The 22,473-nt window shown below is 33.1% G+C and overlaps 1 protein-coding gene across 4 annotated transcripts in view; it reads right to left on the bottom strand.

The window, feature by feature from the left end:
• The window catches only part of Ctnna3 (catenin alpha 3), a 1,561,788-nt gene that overhangs the window by 576,223 nt on the left and 963,092 nt on the right, over positions 1-22,473 (bottom strand). For all 4 annotated transcript variants that reach the window (XM_010605540.3, XM_033766563.1, XM_033766562.1 and 1 more), the window contains one exon: positions 10,914-11,006. In XM_010605540.3, the coding sequence (XP_010603842.1) occupies positions 10,914-11,006 (93 nt within the window). The remainder of the gene's footprint in view (positions 1-10,913; positions 11,007-22,473) is intronic.

Below are 22,473 nucleotides of genomic sequence, written 5' to 3'. Positions count from 1 at the left end.
CATCTCAATTCTGGTAGTGTTGTTTGCTATTATAAAAACCTGAGTGAGCAGATAGTATTCTTTCTATCTGTATCTTTGACTATCTACCTATCACCCATCTATCTATCTATCTATCTATCTATTCTGATCTATTATGTTCTTCCCTAAGTGTTTAGTCCTTCATTTTATATCCAGTTGCTGTTGTAAAACTGCTGTCTTCCTAGGTATTGGATAACCTCAAATTCACCATCTTTCACCTCCAGCATCATAGTCACTCAATGCATTTTCTCTTGCTGATCCATTTATATAGACCATATACAATTTTTGTACTTTATAAAATGTTATTTCTGTATCCCTTCCTCAAATCCTACTTTCTGCATGTATTATCAATAATTTCAACTGGTTCTGTCTCTTCTTCTTTTCTATTCTATTAATTGTTTCCAGATTAATGCCCAGGAAGTACAGCTGTGATAATTTCATTCTCCTATTCAAAAGCTACAATGACTAAATAAAAACTACTAAACCAAATTAAATTCTTTCATAGAGCAATAGGGCTACAAGCTGCTTTTTCCATGGCATATACTCTACCACTAGTAGTGTCACCATCCTTGGAGGAAGATGGAAATGTGTAGAACCATTTTGTGATCATTAAAGAGACAGCTGGGAGGGTGGGAGATATAGCTCAGTGTTTCAGCCACCTGCCTTGCAAGCACAAGGTCCCAAGTTTGATCCCTGGTTTAAAAAAAAAAAAAAAAAGAGCTAAGGGAGGTGCTAGTTGTGTAATGCTGATGCTAATTTTTCTGGCATGTCTAACCCTACCACCGTGCTAGTCCTATACAACAAAGAATGTCAGTAGCTCCTGTTAACAAATAATGAATTTAGTCTGACTCAATTACTCATTTTCAATTTCAATTATAAATTTCCTCTGCATAACATGCCCTTTCTATATTGTCCTAAGGGTCCAAATCCTTTAAGAAGCCAAGGATTTGGCTCAGTGGTTCCACCTCCTGCCTTGTAAGCACAAGGGCCTGAGTTCTATCCCTGGTACCAAAAAATAAAAATAAAAAATAAAAAAACAAGACTTACAGAAAATGTCACTTTTCTGTAAATCCTCTCTGAGTTCTCTATAAATATCCAACTCCTATGCTATTTCAATATTTTCCTCTCCAAATATCAAATTACATTAATTTACCTTTTTTGCTCTAAACTTAATATAAGCAAAGCTCCAAAATTTTTCCTCTATAACTAGAACATCATCAGGCTAGTGCAGATCCTTTATGTTGACATACTTAGCATTATACCACAAATATTAATATCAAACTGATGGTTAATGTTGCAGCATCAACAAGGGTAAATATTCTCTGAGTTGTGACTAATTGTAAAACTCTTGCCTTGGTCTTCATGTTAAATTATATTTAGTTCTGGATATGGCTCAACCAAACTTCATTAATAACCCATACTAGGTGGTCAATAAATATTTGTCAAATGAAGAGATCATTAGAGTGAGCAGGACAGGCTGATCATATAATTGAGACAGAGGCAGTATGATGACAGTACAAAGGCATAGACATTAATTTCCAGACCTAGAAAACAACCAGATTGTGGCAATCAAATATGCACTATCTTTGAACACAAATGTGCCATCACTGGAAAGGAATTGGCATTAGACTTTGAACCAGAAATTACTCTAGTTAGTTTTTAGAGTGACCATTCAAATATGATCAGCTTTTAAAAACGAATCACCTTATTTTGGCTTTTTTATACTGTGACAGATCTGTTTATTTCTAAAATCTTAGTCTATTTTTTTTCATTGTCTGAAGAGAAAATAAATACACTATGCACAATTATAGAAGTCTTGTCATGGCTTTTGTTGCACCCTGGAATTCTTAAATAATACTTATTTCACATTGATTATTTGAGTCTTCTATTGTTCAGTTGAAGAAAAACATCTATCATCATCTACTAAAGACAAAATAAATATATTTTCTTTCCCAAAGCATGAATTTAGAAAATTAAACGCTTTCAATCCATGAATATGACAGCTTTTTATCACAAAACAAATAAAAACATAAAAATCAGAACATTTTTCAATTTGAAAGTTATAACCCAGTGTCCTTCCTGAAGAATGTACCAAATACAGTAAAGACATCATAATTTAATCAGAACAAGCTGCAATTGCAACAAAACAATCCTGTCCAAGCAAGGGAAGATAATGCCAGTCATTTCATAGTGCTTGCATTTCAGTAGACAAAGTGTCATACTGGGACTTTTTATCACTTTGATTAGAAATTAGAATTTCTATACCTCCCAGAGAACAAAGAAGAATGAAAAATAGTACTGTCTTTCACCATTTAATTGCCAATCCCTGTAATCTGAAATGAGTTTATTCAGGAATAAGCATTCACTTAATCACTCAATCATTCACACATACTAAATACCATGAATACCTACTATGTGTCTAGCACTACCGTTTGGATACATTAGTGGAACCAAATTTTTTTTCCATAGATCTTATATTTGTTCACATTTAAATGTAAGTATAATGATATCCAGTCTACACCCTCCTCCAAATACTTTTTGCTTTTATACTTCTATGTCTGGGACAATCAACTAACTTCCTTTCCCACCAAATCCAATATACTACCCCATCAGAAAGCAATTTCATATTCTGCAAAAGGAAGATTGTAAAAATAGTGTCTCTTTATGCCCATTCACATCACTGAAAATACACTAGTTGTATCTGCAAGCTGTTTTAGTTCTATCAGGTCACTGAATATTACTTGATGATGGGTATAACTAGAAGACGCTATGAAACTATGTTAAATATTTAAATTAGTCAATGACTGGAAAATTTAACTTGATTTTAGAAAAGCTAAGGACTGTTGAGAATCAGCCTAAATGAGTGTATATTCACCATGGACAAAATATCTAATACTCCTATCAGCAAAAATGAATCCTTTGCCCAATGTCTGTGGTAAGGCACAGTGTATTTGGATTAGTTTAAGCATTTCCCATGATATGGTGATAAGTCATCATAGCTTAAAAGAACTTATTCTTTAACTAGGCCTTAAATTACAGGATCCAGAACCCAGTATGGCATTCTAGACATGGATAAACTTGTGCCAAGTATGTTTGAATCTCCTCCATTTCAAAATCTAAACTTTCTAATAATTTTTAAGGTTATAATCTGGCCTATAGGTCATGTTACTGACAAACATAGTTAAACATCTAAACTAGTACTTTGAATATATTTTACTTCTCAGGCTACAATGTTTTGTTTTTGGTTTTGGTACTGGGCATTGAACTCAGTCCTTGCACTTGTGAGGTAGGTGGCGGAACCACTGAGCTAAACCTCCAGCCTACAAATATATTTTTAAAAGTAAGAGGCAGAATGGAAAAGGAAGGACTAACAGTCTTGGAAATTTTTCACCAATGAAAAACTATTCCACTTTCTTTGAAATGAAATGTTTTTGAAAAGAAATGTTTTTGAAAAATATTATGCAAGTAGAAAGTACAAATATCCAGTATTTAACAGTTGGATAAATTTTTACTTTATGTAAAAGCTGATTACAGTGACCTAATTTCACTATAGACCATGAAAATGCTTTCATGGTCCCATGTTTAGAATTCATTGAACTAAATAACAAATATCCACTTTGACTTCTGATGCCTCCAGTGCTTCTGACAAGCAGTATTTTATCAGTTCACTAGCACAATAGATCTTATTTATGCTAAGGCCGACTTCAAATGTCTTTATTCAATTTCAGCTTATAAGGTTTCAAACATCAGTCCAAATAATCAATGTATTTTATAACTTATTTTTATGTCTCTAATCGTTTTCTCACAAGCATATATATTTATTTTTAAAATATCCTACCAAGTCATCTTTTTAAATGGAATAAAGACTGAGCCCTGTATACAGCTTTATTCTTCCAAGAGAACAAATACAGCTATAGTACTTCATTTATCCTATCTCCCTGGTCATAGTTCTATCCTTTACCTGAAAAGGACTACAGGGATCTTCCCAAAAGCTTGAAAGACATCGTATTACAGTGATACACGTATACCAATGTTTATGGCAGCACAATTCATAATAGCTAAATCTTGGAAGCAGCCTATATGCCCATCCACAGATGAATGGATTAAAAAACTCTGGTATCAATACATAATGGAATACTACTCTGCCATAAAGGAGGATGAGTTTCAGTCATTTGTGGGGAAATGGATGCACTTTGAAAATACAATATTAAGTAAAATGAATCAGACACACACATTAAATTTCACATTGTTTCTCGTATATGAGAAATCCAAAGTACAAAAAATAAAAATCAAATGAAAGAAGACATAAAAGGAAATGGAGATCTTTAGCAAATAAGAGGGGAGCAAAGAATTGGAAGGTTGGACTAGAGGGGGAAGTGGGTGTAAGAAGACTTAAAATATGCCAGATATATGTATCAACCAAGCACAATGAATGTAAGTTTTTTTTGTTTTTGTTTTTGTTTTGGTACCAGGATTGAACTCGGGTCCTTGAGCTTGTGAGGCAGGTCACCGAACCACTGAGCTAAATGCCTGGCACTAAGCACAATGAATGTAACTGTTATGTACTACAAACATGAACAAGAAACAAAGAAAGAAAGAAAGAAAGAAAGAAAGAAAGAAAGAAAGAAAGAAAGAAAGAAAGAAGGAAGGAAGGAAGGAAGGAAGGAAGGAAGGAAGGAAGGAAGGAAGGAAAGGAAAAAAGAAAGAAAGAAAGAAAGAAAGAAAGAAAGAAAGAAAGAAAGAAAGAAAGAAAGAAAGAAAGAAAGAAAGAAAGAAAGAAAAAGAAAATGGAAGAAGGGGATCTAGAAAGAGTAGGACGGAGGAGAAGAAAGGAAAGGGAGGAATAAGAGAAACAAGATTTGTTAACTACCTATACCTAAACATTATGTACAATAAGAATGTATAGTAATTTTCAGATAAAATAAATAAAACTAGATAAAATTAATTTCATTTTAAAACAACACAGACCCATTAGAGTATTTTAGGATTGGCTATTAAAAGACTTCTAAGCCAAATGGCTTGTAACCTCTAAGCAGTAACTCAGTGAAGCACTCATCCTCTTTATGTAAAATGTCTATGGCGGTGAGCAATTCCAGATCCATCCTTTTTCTATGAACTCCGATTTGCTCAGGGTAGTTCTACTACAAATCTTATACTGAGATGAAATTGTATACTTTGAGAGTCAACTCATATGTGTAGTGTTCCTTGGGCATCTTCAAAACAAGACTTTCACACCACAGCCCTTTAAAGATTTGATGACCACCTTTCCTGCTTAGAAATTCTTTGTTGCTTTTTATGAGAATTTCACATGAGATACTTTCAAGATTTGTCCCTATCTCAGACATACCCTGCTAAAATATTCTCCAAGTGAAAATTCTTTTTTACAGTAAACTACCTTAACTGGAAAAATCACTGGAGTTGTAGTCCTTTCTGTACAGTAAAAGAACCAGGACAATTCAATTCACTGACACCTATGTGAGTTCAATTGTACATAATAAATAAAAGTGAAGTGCCAACCTATCAGCTCCTCCTGACCCAGGGTTTACCTGACTCACACAGTCAAGGAAATGTTCAACAGGCTGAGTTTTGTTTAGAAATTAATAAAATACCAATGTCTGGTTAAATTAAAAGTCAAAGAAAAAAAAATCATGTGGAATGTAAAAGTTCTCATTTGCCTTTGTTCCCAAGGCTACCATCATTAAGACTTTAATGACAAGGGTGTGGTTGTGCACACCTACAACTTGGCCCCTAAGAGTCAGAGACAAGAGACTGTGAGTCTGTGGCCATGGTGGGCTACATAGCAATATCCTATCTCAATAAACACAACAATCTCAGCATGGTGATTCATGCCTGTGATCCCAGCACCCTGGTTCTGAGCATCTGATAGGAAGATCACAATTTCAGTCCCAGCCTAGGCAATTTAGTAAGACTCTGTCTCAAAATTAAAAAAAAAAAATAATAATGGCTGGAGGTGTAGGTCAGTATGAAGGCCCTTGATTCAATCCCCATTACTGGGGAAAAAAAAACTCCCAGGAAGACCTTTTAAACATTTTTTCTATGTATACATAAATAGCTTGATATATTTTGCCATAAATGGGACCATATACATATTTATCTGAAATTTTCTTTTTTCATTTATCTTGTTGATAGTTACTATTTTAAACAGCTTATAACATTCCCTGTGTTTCTAGCTTTTAACTTTACAAACAACTATACCTAAAAACCTTACTCACAGACTTTGGTGCACCTGCACACATATCTATAACCATAAATTGCTGGAAGTTGACCTGAAGGTATCTCTTTGTTTATTTCAATAGATAATGTCAAAGTGGAAATCATACACACACATATGCACACAGAGATTCTAGGCTACACTCCAGACATACCGATCCCAAATCTCAAAATGCCATAGCAATAACCACAGCATATAACATACAGTTTGAAAATGAATTTGAAGTACAGACAAGCTTAAGAATCATTTGTAGAACTTGTTCTATGACAAAATATGTTAAATCGTTCAGCTTTTCTGAAAGCCAGAACAAAGTGTGGATTCACATTGAGATAACTATTAACTAACACCTCTAATCTTTTGGAGAATACATTTTAGTTGATGCATGATTCTCCTATTCCCTGTCTTTGTAATTGGCTTTGTAGTATTCAGTATACAATAGGTTAATGTTTATAACTATCATATTTCATTTGGACAGTTAATTTACCTAGACTCTTTGGGAATATTCTTTTAGTTAAAGTGTTTTCTTTATTGTTTTACTTTAAAAAGTCATGACTGATAATCCAAATGAAAAATGAAATATTGTTATGATGAGGACAAGAACAGATTTCTGGAGCCTACCAGGAAATGCATCATCCTCAGTTAGCATAAATAAACTAATCAGTCATTTTAAAGGTTTGTTTTCATCAGTTATAGCTCAAACTAATCCTGTATTTTTTTGTCAAGAAAAAAAAATAATAAAAATAATATTGTAAAGGGGCCAGGGATTTAGCTCAGTGGTGCCGTCACTTGCCTCACAAGTGCAAGGTCCCAAGTTTGATCCCCAGTAGCAAAAAGTAATTTAAAATAATATTAATAATAGTGTAAAAATTGCCAAAAGTTTTCTTTCCCTTTACAAATATAGAGTGATATCTATCATTTATTTATATATGAAATAAAGTTATTGAACACCCAAGGTATTTCTACTGAATACTTGAAGTGTAAGTCGTACACAAGCTGCACAGATGCATAAGCTCTAAGTACTGCATAATAAATGCTCAACAGATTCTTTGTGAATAAAGAATCCCTCACTCCAGGTTTTTCACTTAAGCAATCAAATGGCGATGCTATAGTTTCAAGCTGGTAGACTGAAGGAGAGGTAGAATGATATGGAAATGGAAAAACAATAGTGTTATTCCAGGTTTTTCACTTTAAGCAATCAAATGGCGATGCTGTAGTTTCAAGCTGGTAGACTGAAGGAGAGGTAGAATGATATGGAAATGGAAAAACAATAGTGTTTTACTCTTTTACGTTTTAGACGTCTTCTAGATATGAAAATAGAGATACCAAAGGAAAAATAAGTATGAGTTAGTTATTTCAGAAAATATTCTACGCAGAAAATTTTGGAAGTTATCAGAACATAGAAGTTTTTTAGCTGTGGAATTTTTAAATAAGTACTAAAAAACTAAAGCATCCCTCAAGGGTAAAATTTGATTTAAAAGATATATATAACATGTTTGTTGATAGAAATATTTAATACTTAGTTATTCTTACTAATCTAAAATTCAAAACATTATAACACGTCCAATTCAAATTATTGAATGACATTTGATGATAACAATTCAAATTTTCAAAAAAAGCAAGTGAGCCAATATGCCAAAAGGATTTCAAGATGTAGTATAAAGCCATAATTAATATATTGTGATATTACTATTTCAAGGATAGTTTAAGAACCAAATCGACAAAATGGAAAGTCAAAAAGTCATAGGCTATGTAATAATGAAACAGAATGTTTCAATTTGTTTATCAACCTATACAGTTTACATGTGGAGTAGTAAAAAGTATTATATGTATTTCATATGTATGCGTTATATTTGTATATATTATATAAGTATATATGTACAGTATATTTTCATGTATTCTATTTTAATATATGTATACATGGGCATGTATACAAATATAAGAAAAAATGGAGACTGTGTATGTGTGTGTGTGTGCAAAACTTGAGGAAGGATAAACTAATACATGATGGTGACCACACTGTTTGCAGTATAAAAAAATGATCCCCATATTATGACTTGTATTTAGATGTCTCCCCAAAGCCTCATGTACTCCTAGGTGGGACTTTTGGGAGATGGATGTACCACGGGTGTGTGATACTGGGATTAAGTGTGTGTGGTACTGAATTAGTCTACTAACTGCTTTAGCGTTTTTCTGGATAGGCTGAATGGATGTACTGGAAAGAGAAACCACACCCTGGGAGTGGGTGACATCTCCCAAAAGACTTGTAGCTGGGAAGGAATGTAAAAAGGAGGCGCCACTGCTGCTTTTCTGCCTACCCAGCCATGGACTGCTTCTCCTCTGCTATGCTGTCCTGCCTTAGAGCCAGCTGACTGTGGATTGAAACCTCTACAGATTGTGAGCTAAAATAAACCTTTTCTTCTTTAACTTGTAAGTATCCAATGTTTGGTCCTAGCAATGAGAGAGTAACGAAGACACCCTATGTCATGTTATATATAAAAGTAAATTTCAAAAAGAATAAAGATCTAATTTTTAAATAACAGTACTTCAATCTTGTTTTTAAAAAAATCTATGACATTGTTGATGGTAGAATTTTTTTTTTTCAAGGCCAAAAATCACAAACCAGAACACAAACAGTTGCTCAATAAATATTTTTTACGGGAATTAAAAGACGAATAATATGTTTAGATTAAAGTTCTTACAACTATTTATTTAACCTATTATTTAGAAAGTTAAAGGAAAAGCTACATTTGAAAGATTTTTTAAACAAATTTCAGCAAATCGACAATAAAAAAAGTAAACAACACAGGTAAAATTGTCAAAGGGCATAGGCAAGCCATAGACAGCAAAATACTTGATAAATATTTGAAAATATATTCTATTAAAAACAATGACATATATTTAACCCTCTTCAGATTGAAAGACACTTTATAGGGTGATATCAAGCGTTAGTCACGATGTGGAAAGGTGAGAACTCTCACAGACTGCTGACAAAAGTATAATTGACAGAACTACTCAGAGACCTTGCAGTTTTCTGTTCTCTACAAGGTCTCATAGAAAACTAACATCAGATGGGAGATCTCAGGTGCAGACCTGCTGACCAGTTTTTACTTCTTAATCGGTATAGGGTCCAAAGAAGCAATTTCCCTCACTGTACCTCAATATTTGTAGAAATGAAATTGTCAAAAAAACAGATGTACCAATAAATTTAATTTTAAAAATTCTTAAAAAAAAGAAATTGTCAGAAAGACAAATCAAGAATTTAACACCTACCTTACTTTTAACAGAGTGAGAATCTCAACAGATATCCAGAGGCTATCCAGTTCCTAATCATTATTATATTTCACACCCTTGCAAAATACACGATCTTTCTTGGGAAGCAAGAATTCATATGATGTTTTGCCTCTTCTAACATAGGGTCATTAAAGATTACCTTATAGAGTGCATTCTGTTTCATGGCTCTGTGATTACTAGTCATCTAGAAATAATTCTCAAAATCTGTGTTGCTCTTCAAAGTTTAACAAACTCCTAAATTATTGACAAGAAAATATTTCTGATTCATCAGAATATTCCGACCAGTATTTTATCATAAAAATAACTTAGCAGGAAAAATAGATCGTACCATTTCATGTAGTAAAAATTTGGGCAGAAGCCATCCATGACTGTATTAAAGTATTTGACAGCATTCTGTTCTGCCATCTAAAACAACTAGTAGTTTATAATAAATACTTATATGATAATAATCATCCTGTAGTGCCCAGTTTGTTCATCTGTAAAATAAGAGGCTTTCACTACATAAGATCCTTTCTTTTTTTTTTTTCAGCTTTAATTGAGTTTATTGGTACATTTTAGGGATACAGTACAGTTACATTCATTGTTGGGATCGTGTACCTCTACGTGACAAGTCTTAATTCTCATTTTTTCCCCTTACCTCTGCCCTCCCTTCACCCCCTCCTCCCCTCCCCACCTACAAACACTTTATTTTCGTCTTTTCATTCTCTCACATTTTTTTCTTTTCCCTTTTTACTCTTCCCCTACCCATCCCACCTTCCCTACACCTTTAGCTCCTTTCTTCCCATTTCTAAATGTCAGTAATCTTATTAGAATCTTATGTATTGTTGCAGATTATTCACACCAGGGAAACTATTCGGTATTTACACATGTGTGACTTATTTATTTCACTTAGGAGTATATCTTCAATATGTATCCATTTTCCTATGAATGAATCTATTTTCTCCTTCTTTATGGCTGAGTAATATTCTATTTTATAGAAAAACCAAGAAGATAAGATCCTTTCTTGATCCTAGTCTAGGATTTTCATTAAGATTGTCACATTACCCTCACTAGAAATGAAAGAAATTTAAAAAGATAGATCAGTAGAAAAAACTTTAATTATCCAGATTCAATATGTTCATTTACCGCAGTTCTTATAAATTTTCAGAATACTAGAAGATATTTAACATTATCATATCATCTCTCAGGACTATCTAAAAGAGCTACAAGAGCCAGTTCTTTTCTAGAGAATAAATCATGATGCTGAAAAATTCAGTCATCCATCTTTAAAGTTAATATACATTTCTATATTATGAAGGAATGGATATATATATATATATATACATATATATTTATTCATATATGAAAAAATAGAGTAACATAATCATCATACCTGTGGACACAGTGTTTCCAGGTGATTGGCTGCAGTTCTGACAATTTTAATTCCATCTTCATTTGTTGACATAGAACAAGCAAGATTTGCCACCTTAAATACAATTTAAAATAATGGAAAATATTTTAGATCATCAAGGAATTGCTGAAACATTTATTATGCTAGATATGTTAGAGTGTGTATACATTCCCTGAAAAGACAGTGACAGAATTCTCACAAATGTCACTGGTGTATATTTTATGAATGAATTCAGAGACTCTTTTAAAACAACAATCAAGGGCTCTAGAGAACTGTTTAAAAAAAAAGAAAATGCTAATGAATGAATCACTAAACCTTCTTCTATCTCTTGGATCAACATCTAACCCATAACAAGAAGCTCTTATAGGACTGGAAAAAAATTATCTTTGGATTGTATACCAGTACATTCTTGGAATCTCATATGACTATGGTTTAAGTTTGTAATTGGTTTATTATTTCCCAGAGGTCTATTATGCACACTTAGGTTGCATTAAGCATGAATGTATCTTATTCATGTTTTATTCAATATCAAATATACTTCCAAGCTAGACAAATAAAAGATAATTAAATACTTTTTTCCTGTTCTTGATTTTCTATTACAGCTTAATGGACACTGTTTGACTTTTAAGCTGTCAATTTAATTCAAGCATTAGTGACACCTAAATTTCTTTTTTTTTTATTGTTAATGCTTTTGAAACTTACATTCTCTTGCAGTAAGTGTCCTTTTATGGGTGTTCTTTTAAATAATTAAAATTATGTCCATTACCTATATATGGTATTTACAGATAGCTTCTTCATATCATAACCATGGGAAAAAGTATGGAATTATTTTCTCTGAACCCCACTAGGTCGACATTTCTCTTGCTAACACAGAGAAATCTTTTCTCTAATCTACAAAATTCATTGGCTTTATCACTGCAGGAAGTAGATTTTCTTACATCTTTTCCTAATTTCTCCAATGTCTCTGTAAGTTATTATGTGCTAATACATTGCAATTTTCACTACTTTTACCCATAATATATTGTTGAGGAAAAACTCCACACCATTGCAATGCTGCTGATAAACAAGAAACAGATCTCGGTATTACTATTTTAAGCACACCACCAAATATTATTTATACTTTTTGCTTTTTATAGCATCACTTTTAATATGTCAATAATCAAATGACTTCTTGGCTTGCATTTACATATAATACAATAACAGCCATACATTATTTAACTGTAGAAGGGCATTGTTCACGTTATTAATGTACATGGAAATGGCTTACTTGAAAAGGTCTTTTGTTGGCTTGAAGGTCACAGTGCCTCAACTTTCATATCTGACACGTAATTAGTGCATTTGTGAATTATTTGAAAAGGGCAATAGTTTCTGTGGCCTTCCAACCAACACCCCTCACTGATAGTGAAACTTAACAGTCTCATTGCTTTATTACTTATTATATTAATTTACACAACTCTTGCAGAAAATACCTGTAAATCTGAGTACTGTTTGTTTAAAGAAAAAAAAAACATAAAAACTCACTGGCTCCATTCTTTCATCTAATTAGAAAAATTTTGATAATCCAAACCTTAAAAATGTAGAAAACTAAGTCTATATGGACAATTTTCTTTCAATGAATCCTCTTTCTCTTCTCCCTTTTAAATCCATCATTCTTGTTCTAGACACTTGCTCCCATCATGTTTACTGCAAGCCAATTAAGTGGCTAAAATAACATAGGAATTCTCTTAAAGTTTAGTTTTAAGTAAGCTGAATTGTTTTCAAAACTATCAAATGAAAACACAACACAACTGAAAGTTCTAGTCAAAGTTTTATATTCCCTGAATGATTATGTTACCATTATTCAGAGTCCATACATATCTGAACTTCGCTTTACCCTAACTGTTCTACATCAAATTCCTAGGTGATCAAATGCTATGTCAAGGCATGCATTTTCTTGTACAAACAAGGTTGAATTTATAAGATACTGTAGCTAGTATTCTGAGACAAAAAATTGCTAATAGAAATAAAATATCAATACATTTTCTAATTTAAATGGTTTGTAACATTTTTTAAAGTCATATAAAGATGAGAATTAAAGCCAAATTTTTTTTTTCTCATTGAGTTTATTGGTACATTTTAGGTATACAGTACAGTTACATTCATCCTTGGGATCTTGTACCTTTACGTGACAGGTCCTGGTTCTCATTTTTTCCCCTTAACCCTATGCTCCCTCCACCCCTTCCTCCCTTCCCTATTTACAAATACTTTATTTATGTTTTTTCATTTTCTCATGTTTTTTCTTCTTTTCCCTTATTACCTTTCCCCTACCCTTCCCCTTTCCCCTATACCTTTAGCCCGTTTCTTCCTATTTTACAAAACTCTCTTTCAAAATGCATGGGGAAATAAGATACTTCCATGACAAAGAACACCTGAGAAACTTCATGAATACCAAACCAGAACTACAAGGAATTCTAAACAATATCCTAGAAAAAGACAATGAAGGTCAAAACACCATGAGGCCCAACAGAGCAAATCAAATAGGCAAGGCAAGAAACCAAATTTCTTGTAATAATTATTATTCCTAAATTATCTGTGTCTCTTTAGGTGGTCACGTATTTTCCTAAGCACAGTACAAAGACAATTCCCTACTTGTGGAAGAAAACAGCATGGAAATAAAATATTTTGAAAATAGCTTCAGATATTTTGATATCTGATATCCTTTGTTTATCTGAATCCATGTTTCAAAATCTTGGAAACTAAGGCATAGGAAAGTTTTGGAGACAAATACATCTGAGTTTGAACCTGATTCCCATAATACACTTCTAATCCTAGAAAGTTGTTAATTTCTCTGACCCTGTTTTGTTACCTGGAAAATGTATAATAATACCTACCTCCCTGCAGTGTTCTGAGTGTTAGATGAGACAGCCGATAAGGAAGGTCTTATACCTGAAAGTCTTGACCATGTATAAATTTTTATTCATTTCATCTATCCTCTAACTAATGGGGAAAAGAGAGAATCTTCAGTCTTTCAAAGGATTTGTAAAATTAAAGACATAGGAGCCTAAAGGAATTAAATAAAATTTCTAAACAAAGTCCAAACTTGACTGCTTACAAGAGCCATATAGAGATAAAAACATAAAGTTCAGATGTAGCTCAATCCTGTAGCACAATGGTGGATCACAAAGCAAAATGACTATGTATGCCTTACCAAAAGGCGTAAAAACTCATGACAATATGACAAAATAGAAGAACTTACTGCCTTACACAAACTAATAGTCTGTCGGCTTTTTTTAGTTTATAGGTGGCCTCTGATCCTGTTCACTTTATCCTCCATTGTACGCAGAGAAAAACAAAAATCAAATAGAGAGAAAAAACACTCTCAAGCCAATCAATGGCAGGAAACGTGTAAACTAGGTATGTTTTAAGCTCTTAATGAACAATGAACTAAAGCATCAGCAAAGGTCTCCCACTGAATGACTGAACAGACTTTGTATTTGTGCTATATTCTTAGCTGAGTCTAAGAAAAGCAGTGTCTAAATTATCCTAAATAAATAGAACAAAGACATTTGGGTAAATTCACATGTTCACTACAAAGAAAGGCTATAGCAAACTGTTCATCTTAACAAAAGATTAAATGATGTCATTAAAATTACCACAGATACTGTGTCTAATAAGTACAAACTGAAACAAAACAAAAAAATGTTAAAACAGAAACATGTTACATTAAGAGGGGAGCAGCATTTTCTATTAGCATCTTTATATTTTAAATTTATTTTTAATTTTTAAAATTTTATTAGGACATGCTTATTGAACATAATGATTATGTTCATTGTAGGAAGTAGTACATAATGTATTTTATTTCTTTTATTCCCCTTTCCCTTACTTTTCTCCTCTCTCCCTCCATCTCACTACCACCTTTCCATATACCAAAGATCTATTTTCCTTTTTCCTACTACGTACCTTTTCTTTTGCTCTTTAAATTATTTATGCTTTACATATCTCTTATAAGAGAAGTTATAAGATACTTAAGCTGGATTTTTTCACTAAACATTATGGCCTCAAGTTGCATCCATTTTTCTATAAATGACTCAAATTTATCTTTCCTTAATCCACTGTGTATAAATAATGCATAATCTGTATCCATTTCATTGTACATTGCTTCCAATATTTAACTATTGATAAATTATTGCTGCTATAAACCTGGATATGCAAGTATCACTGTAGCATGATGTCTTCAAGTCTTTAGAGAATCTATCTAGAAGTGGAACATGTGAATGGAATGAAATTTCAAGGTTTAGTTTTTTGAGGAATCTCCATACTGATTTGTAGGTTGATTATGTTACATTATATTACCGCTAACAAGGTAGAAGGATTTCCTTCCCCAACCCCTCACCCCCACAGCCTCACTAGCATTTCTTATTGTTTGATTTTGTTTGACATTAGCAGTTTTTGTGGAATAATACAGAATCTCATTGTAGTTTTAATTCATATTCCTTTGATGGCCACAGATGTTGAACATTTTTCATGTATTTATTGGCCATTCATACTTTCTGAGAAGTGTCTTTTCATTTCAGTTGCCCATATTCTGATTGGATATTTCATTTGGTGGGTTTGAATAATTTGAATTTTTTATATATTCTAGATATCGGTCTACTATCCAAGGAATAGTTGGAAAATGTTTTGTCTCATTCTGTAGGTGGTCCAGGCTGCTGATTGTTACTTTTACTGTGCAGAAGATATTCATTTGATATACTCTCATTCATTGATTCTTGACATTATTTCTTGTGCAATTGGAGTTCTTTCTATTCAGAAAGTTCTTGCCCAGGTCAATGTCCTCCAGGGTTTTATCTATTTAATCTTTCAGCAGTTTGTTTCTGTATTAATATCTAGGTCTTAGATTGGAGCCTTTCCCATGGGCAGCAATCCCTCTGTGCCTTAAAATGTGTGGCAGATTCCAGACTTTAAAACTTGCCTGAGCTTCCTGCTCTAAACTGATTATAAAAATAATGTACACAATAAGGCCTGACCACACAATCTATAGTGTGAAAAATCTTGGTGATGTTTGTTCTACTCATCCAGATTTTTTTATTCAAGTTCTGTCTAACAAATAGTATGTTTCTGTCATGTTTTCTACTCACTGGACTTTGGATTTTCCTTTCTACTTGGCAGAAAACATGGTGTCTGTCCTCTACTCTTTTACCTAAAATCCAGGGTAAGAAATTCTATGCCCCAGAATCTGGTCTTATAGAATTCTGCGTGTAGTGTTATCATGTCCCTCACGCTCCCTCTAATTTAGAAATATGGACATTGTTGACTCAAAAACATAGCTCACTGGTGATAGAAAAAGGAACTCTGCAACAAAAAATGATAAACTTGAATCATTTGTAGGAAAACGGATACACCTCACGATCATAAGGTTACATGAAATAAATCAAATATTCAAGCTTAAATATGATCTGTTTTCTCTTATATGAAAAACACGAAATATAAATAAATTAAAAAGTAAAATAAAATATACATAACAGGAAACAGGAAGATAGATCTTTTTCAGAAGGAAAGGGAACCAAGTGATGGGGGAAGGGGATGAAAAAGGAATTAAGATATGTTATAAACATGCATCGACTTCTCACAATGAAAATAATAATTATGTACTGTGAACATGTACTAATAAAATTAAAAATAAAAAATAGAATAAAACATGTTTGAACTTAAAATTTATCTCGGTGACCCGTAAATAAATCTGCCATCGTATAGGAAAATTCTACTTTTCATCATTAATTTTTTTCTTCTCTAGTAAAGAAATTTTATTTTCAAAGTATCGGATACCTCAGAGCACGCCATATTTAAGATTCGTATACCAAGCTTTATCTGAACTCTTATGAGTTGTAATAGTCCTCTCGTCATCTTAGACAATTGAAATGGAATCTTTGTCAGGAACAAGTACAGTGTTTGGACAGCTGCTTATCACACATCATTCAGTCTGCCACTAAGACATTCTCCTACTGTGATACAATGTTTCAAGAACATGAAATAAGTTTTGATGTTTGGTGAGATTTCTCTTCTTGTGCATTTACTGTTTTTATATAGTTTACACAGTTAATTGTAATATCATGTTATCAAGTATTCTAGCTCTCAGTGGGACAGAGAGATCATCATCTCCTTTTCAGGCATATTAATCTCTGGCAGATGATCATACATCTCCCATGTAAACACTTATAGGAACTGAGAATTTACGGTTTAGCAGGATGTCCTATTCTAATTGAAGCATAGTCAAAATTACAAAGTTATGAAGTTACTTCTTTATAAGAAGGTAAAAGCTTCTTCAACAACTTTCTCACAATGGTCACAGAAGCTATAACAATAAAAAGTTTCTATAAACAGTCTTATACTTGTGGGGTAGAGCATATTATGAAAATAATAGAATCACCAGTGAGTAGCTATTAAAAAGAAAATTCTAGTTTCCTTTTGTTCCCAAATTGGAAGTGAAGTGGATGTATAATTAGATTTTGTAAAGTCTCACCCCACCAAAGTGATTTTGATATACCATCTATCGACCCAAACACACACACACACACACACACACAACAACAACACACAAGTACACACATGGACCTTGGTTGATTGTTTTTATTTGGATAAATATTCATTCCTGAAGATTAATGTAATGGTAGTGAAATCTGGGAAAAGTGTGATTTGAATATTTATGGGAGAGTCTGGGAAGTAATACAAAAGGTTTCACAGACTGGAGACAAGAAAAGACTTAACTACTACTTGAGAAATAGAAAAAAATTAAAATAAAAAATCCAATAAAGAAGAAAATTAAGTATATAGGGAAATTTCTGGCTTTCCACTCAGAATCCTTTCCTCCTTTGTTAAGAACGCTTGGATTTATCTTTGGACAATCATTCTCTTTTCCCGTAATATGGTGGAGTGAAGTCAGGGTGTGACCATCAGTCAAAGCTCCTAGTTCTCTCCTGAATTTGTTCAGTGCTTCTTATTGTCTACAGTTGCAGAATAATACTGGTCTCTGCCCAATCCGAGTTCCTTCTTGTCATTATGACTTTTCTTAGACACACTATCTTGTGTCTTTCAGCTAGCTCTTATTCTACTCAAGTTAAAAAAAAAAATCATTTTCTCATGTATCAACCAAAGAACCTTGACTCTTTCTGCTGAACCAGAAATTTATACACCAAGAATGTATTAATTTTAAGTGTCCACATTCATGATAGTTAAAAGCTGGTCATGCAGATCTGTAATTATTTCTGTGGAGGGAAATTTCTAATCAAATGACTGCCTCTGCATTTAGCTAAATAGAACGTTCTAGTTGTACAGGGCAAGTAAAGAGATATTTGTCTGAACTTTTAAACATATAATAAATAAATGTGTTTATATTTGTCTTTGATATAAAATATTTCAATGCTTATGAGGAATTCCATCCATGTAATATAAAAGAACATCTAATTCTTGAAGAAAGTAACTTACATTTGAATTTATTTTTCTGCGAGGCGGCCATTTGTTTTGAAAACCATCCCTCACAGCCTCTCTTCAGGATTTGGACCAAACATTTCTTTCACAAACTCTTTTCGGATACCTCATACCAGAATGCATAGCTCCAATCCTCACACTCAAAATGAGAGCACATACTCATTCTTCCCAAACTCGTGCACCATAAATGCTGAGCTGCTCAGGAGTAAGGCAGAGACCATTTTTTAAATTTTTTATTATGTAAAATATCGTGAAAATAGTCAGTATTTAAATAAATAAAAATGATAGCTAATTTTGTCCATCTGGATCTGAATCATCATGAATATAAATGATTTTCTATTAGGTTGAAATTAATACTGATGAGTTGTATTTTTTTAGAATCCTGAGTAAAATTTAATTTGTTCATTAGAGCTGTGACCTTCTTCCACCCTTTGTCTCTTAAAAAGTTCCTAAATATCTACAATATGAGCATAAAATTAAGTATTATTGCTTTATATTATAGAGGAAGAATTCAGTACCTTAGAAAAGAAAGTTCTTGGGTTATTAAACTTAATTACCTAAAGCTGATTTCCATCTGACTGTATATGTTCTCTGGGAACATCAAGACATGACAAATCTGTTGCAAATACATAAATGAATACAGCAATTCATTGAATGAGGATCTGGTAACAAGCTGGCTATTTTTTTTAATTTAATGTATTTACAGAGAAGATTTGGGCTTCTCCCTCAATTTAGAAAAAATGAAGATTCACAGAGGCACAAAGAAGAAGGGGGTGCTCTATACCCTCTAGCATATGAATTAGTAGTAAAATTGTAAAGTCTCAGGCTAAATCACTAATGGAATACTAGAAGTTCTTCAAGTTGGAGACAGATAGTAACAGTCAAGCTAGATAACCTGTTTGATGGTTTGAATTGGGATACCAAAGAGATACATAAGCAGATATACAAATGCACAGTTAGGGAGAGTAATTGGAAAGTCATTAGTTTATCAGTAGTAATCAGATGTGATTATGTATGAAACAAATGTTCTAAGAAGAATACCAATAATTGTTAGGCAGAGAGAAAAGAAAAATCATACAGTGAGACTTAGAAAAAAGGGCCAGGGATAGAAATTATCTACAATAATGTGATACCACAGGAATCAGAAGAGTATGTTTCAAGGAAATGTTATCAAATATCAATTATAGAAAGGTCAAATAACAAATCCTTGAAAATATCCATTGATTCAGCTACCTGAAGATCCATACTAGTTATCCTTAAAATAATGATCACAGTAGCTTTGCATGGACAGAAGACTATGGGTGATAGGGAGCTCCATTTTTCTTATAATTCAAAGCAGAGAGAAATAGGCTACCTAGATAATTCTTACTTTCTCATTCTGCCTATCTTCTTTATTAGACTCTACCTCTCTATCATTTCTTGAATTATATGCTTTACTTATTCTTCATGCTAGTTAAATTTTCTACCAGTCTTATCTTTTTACTGTTGCTTTCAGTCTTAGCTTTATGGTCAACAACTGTGCTTTGTCTACAATATGTTCATCAGATGGCAGCCGATTTTTTTCAAATGCAAATATAATTCTAACATCATCATCTCCTGATCACCACATAATATTCCCTTTGATATAAGATCCTGGGTTGTCTGCTCATGATTCATTATGGTTCAGTTCTTACTTTCTTCACTCTATGTTTAGTTATGTAAACCTACTGAGATATATATAAATCTTTACTTCTGTCACAGGACATTTGCACATGCTATTCTTGCTAGCCCAGAATTTTCTTTTTCTTCCATTTTCACTGTTACCCACATACCAATCAGATCTGCTTAAGGGTTATCCATTACAACTCTACTCAAAAGTACTTCCTTGGAAAGTTTCTCAGTTTCAATATACCCACCCTATCCCTAAAATCTCCATGTACTTAAGTCAACATTTTCCTTCAGAGCAGTTTGTAATCATACATTCACTGGTAAGTGGATTTGACTGCAGGGGTCTCTTTCCTTGTTATATAACAGTACAGATCCCCCCATGACTGTTCATCGTGTGGCCAACAATACATGACTTACGTTAGCTGAATTATACAGTTCTTCAGTGAGTGAATGTGTGCATGGGTGGATGAAGCAGTATGCTTAAGAATATATCGTCTTCTTAAATGAAAATGAAAGGAATAGAGAAAGAAAATTGGGGCTTGAGGGAGGAGTCAACAGCATAAATTTAGGACAAGAAACAAAAGAGAATGAAATTTAACTTTGAAAATTACTGCAATATTTCACAAAGTCTGGACTTTTCTTCCAGTCTGGCCATCATACTTAACAAGTCTTGCTGGTGTAGCCTCTTTCAAGCTTTACTTTCACTTAAGAAATCAAGTTGATGGTGAAGTATAAGGCAGATAGAGATCAAGTTTTTCCAATAACATTTATTAAAGAGGCTATCTTTCCTCCAGTGGGGATGGTCAGCTCGTTTGTCAAAGATGACGTAGCTGAGTACATCGGGAGTTGTTTTTGCATCTTCCAATCTGTTCAACTGATCCTCGGGCCTGTTTCTTTGCCAGTACCATGCTGTTTTATCACAGTGGCTTTGTAGTATAGTTTCACATTGGGAAATGTTATACCTGCTGCCATGTCTCTGTTGCCTAGAATGTCTTTTGCTATTCTAGGTCTCTTATGGGTCCAAATGAATTTTTGGATTCTTTTTTCTAGTTCTGTGAAATATAGTGTTGGAATTTCAATTGGCATTGAATTGAATCTGTATAACAGCTTTGGTAGTATGGCCATTTTCACTATGTTGATTCTTCCTATCCAGGAGCAGGGGATGTCTTTCCATTTTCTTATATCCTCTTTGATCTCTTTTTTTCAGAGTGCTGTAGTTTTCAGTGTAGAGGTCTTTTGCTTGTTTTGTTAGATTGATTGCCAGATACTTCATTTTTTTGGATGCTACATGAAAGGAATTGTTTCCCTAATTTCTCTCTCAGTGTTATTTGTGTATAAGAAGGCTATTGATTTTTGGGTGTTGACCTTATATCCAGCTACTCTGCTAAAAGTGTCAATTAAGTCTAGAAGTCTTTTGTTGGAGTTTTTTGGGTCTTCAATGTAGAGCATCAAATTGTCAGCAAATAAGAATAATTTAACTTCTTCCTTTCCTATCTTTATTGCTTTAATTTCTTTCTCTTGTCTAATTGCTGTGGCTAATATTTCCAGAACTATATTGAAGAGAAGTGGTGATAATGGGCATCCTTGTCTTTTTCCTGATTTTAACATGAAGGTTTGCAGTTTTGGGCCATTTAATATGATGTTGGCTATTGGTTTTTCATAGATAGCCTTTATTAAGCTGAGATATAGACCATCTATTCCAATTTTTTGCAGGGTTTTATCATGAATGGGTGTTGAATTTTGTCAAATGCTTTTTCTGCATCTATCGAGAGGATCATATGGTTTTTGTTCTTGATTTTGTTAATATAGTGTATTACATTATTGACTTACATATGTTGAACCACCCTTGCATCCCTGGAATAAATCCGACTTGGTCAGGATGTATGATCTTCTTGATGATTCTCTGTATTCTGTTTATGATACCTTATTAAGGATTTTTGCATCTATATTCATTAAGGAGATTGGCCGGCAGTTCTCTTTTTAGTTGTGTCTTTCCCTGGTTTTGGAATCAAAGTGATACTTGCTTCCAGGAATGATTTTGGAAGTATTGCTTCACTTTCAATTTCACTGAAAAGTTTGAAGAGCACTGGCAATAGTTCTTCTCTAAATGTCTTGTAAAATTCAGCAGTAAATCCATCAGGACCTGGGCTTTTCTTTGTTGGTAAATTTTTAATTACATTTTCAGTTTCACTGAATGTAATTGGGGTTTTTTAAATGTTTTTATCTGCTTTGTTCAACTTTGGTAATTCATAAGTATCTAGAAATCTGTCCATTTCTGTGTTTTCCATTTTGTTAGAGTGCAGGTTCTCAAAGTAGGTATTGACCCTTATCTTTCACCATGCACTATATTAAAATCAAAGTGGATTAAAGATCTAAATATTAAAACAGAAACACTAAACTTGCTGGAAGATAACTTAGGCAGACTCTTGAA

Source organism: Fukomys damarensis, unplaced genomic scaffold (assembly GCF_012274545.1).
Source record: "Fukomys damarensis isolate Sample0158 unplaced genomic scaffold, DMR_v1.0_HiC HiC_scaffold_20, whole genome shotgun sequence".
NCBI lineage: Eukaryota > Metazoa > Chordata > Mammalia > Rodentia > Bathyergidae > Fukomys > Fukomys damarensis.
Note: the sequence above shows the minus strand (reverse complement) of the source record. Positions and strands in the feature narration are given on the sequence as shown.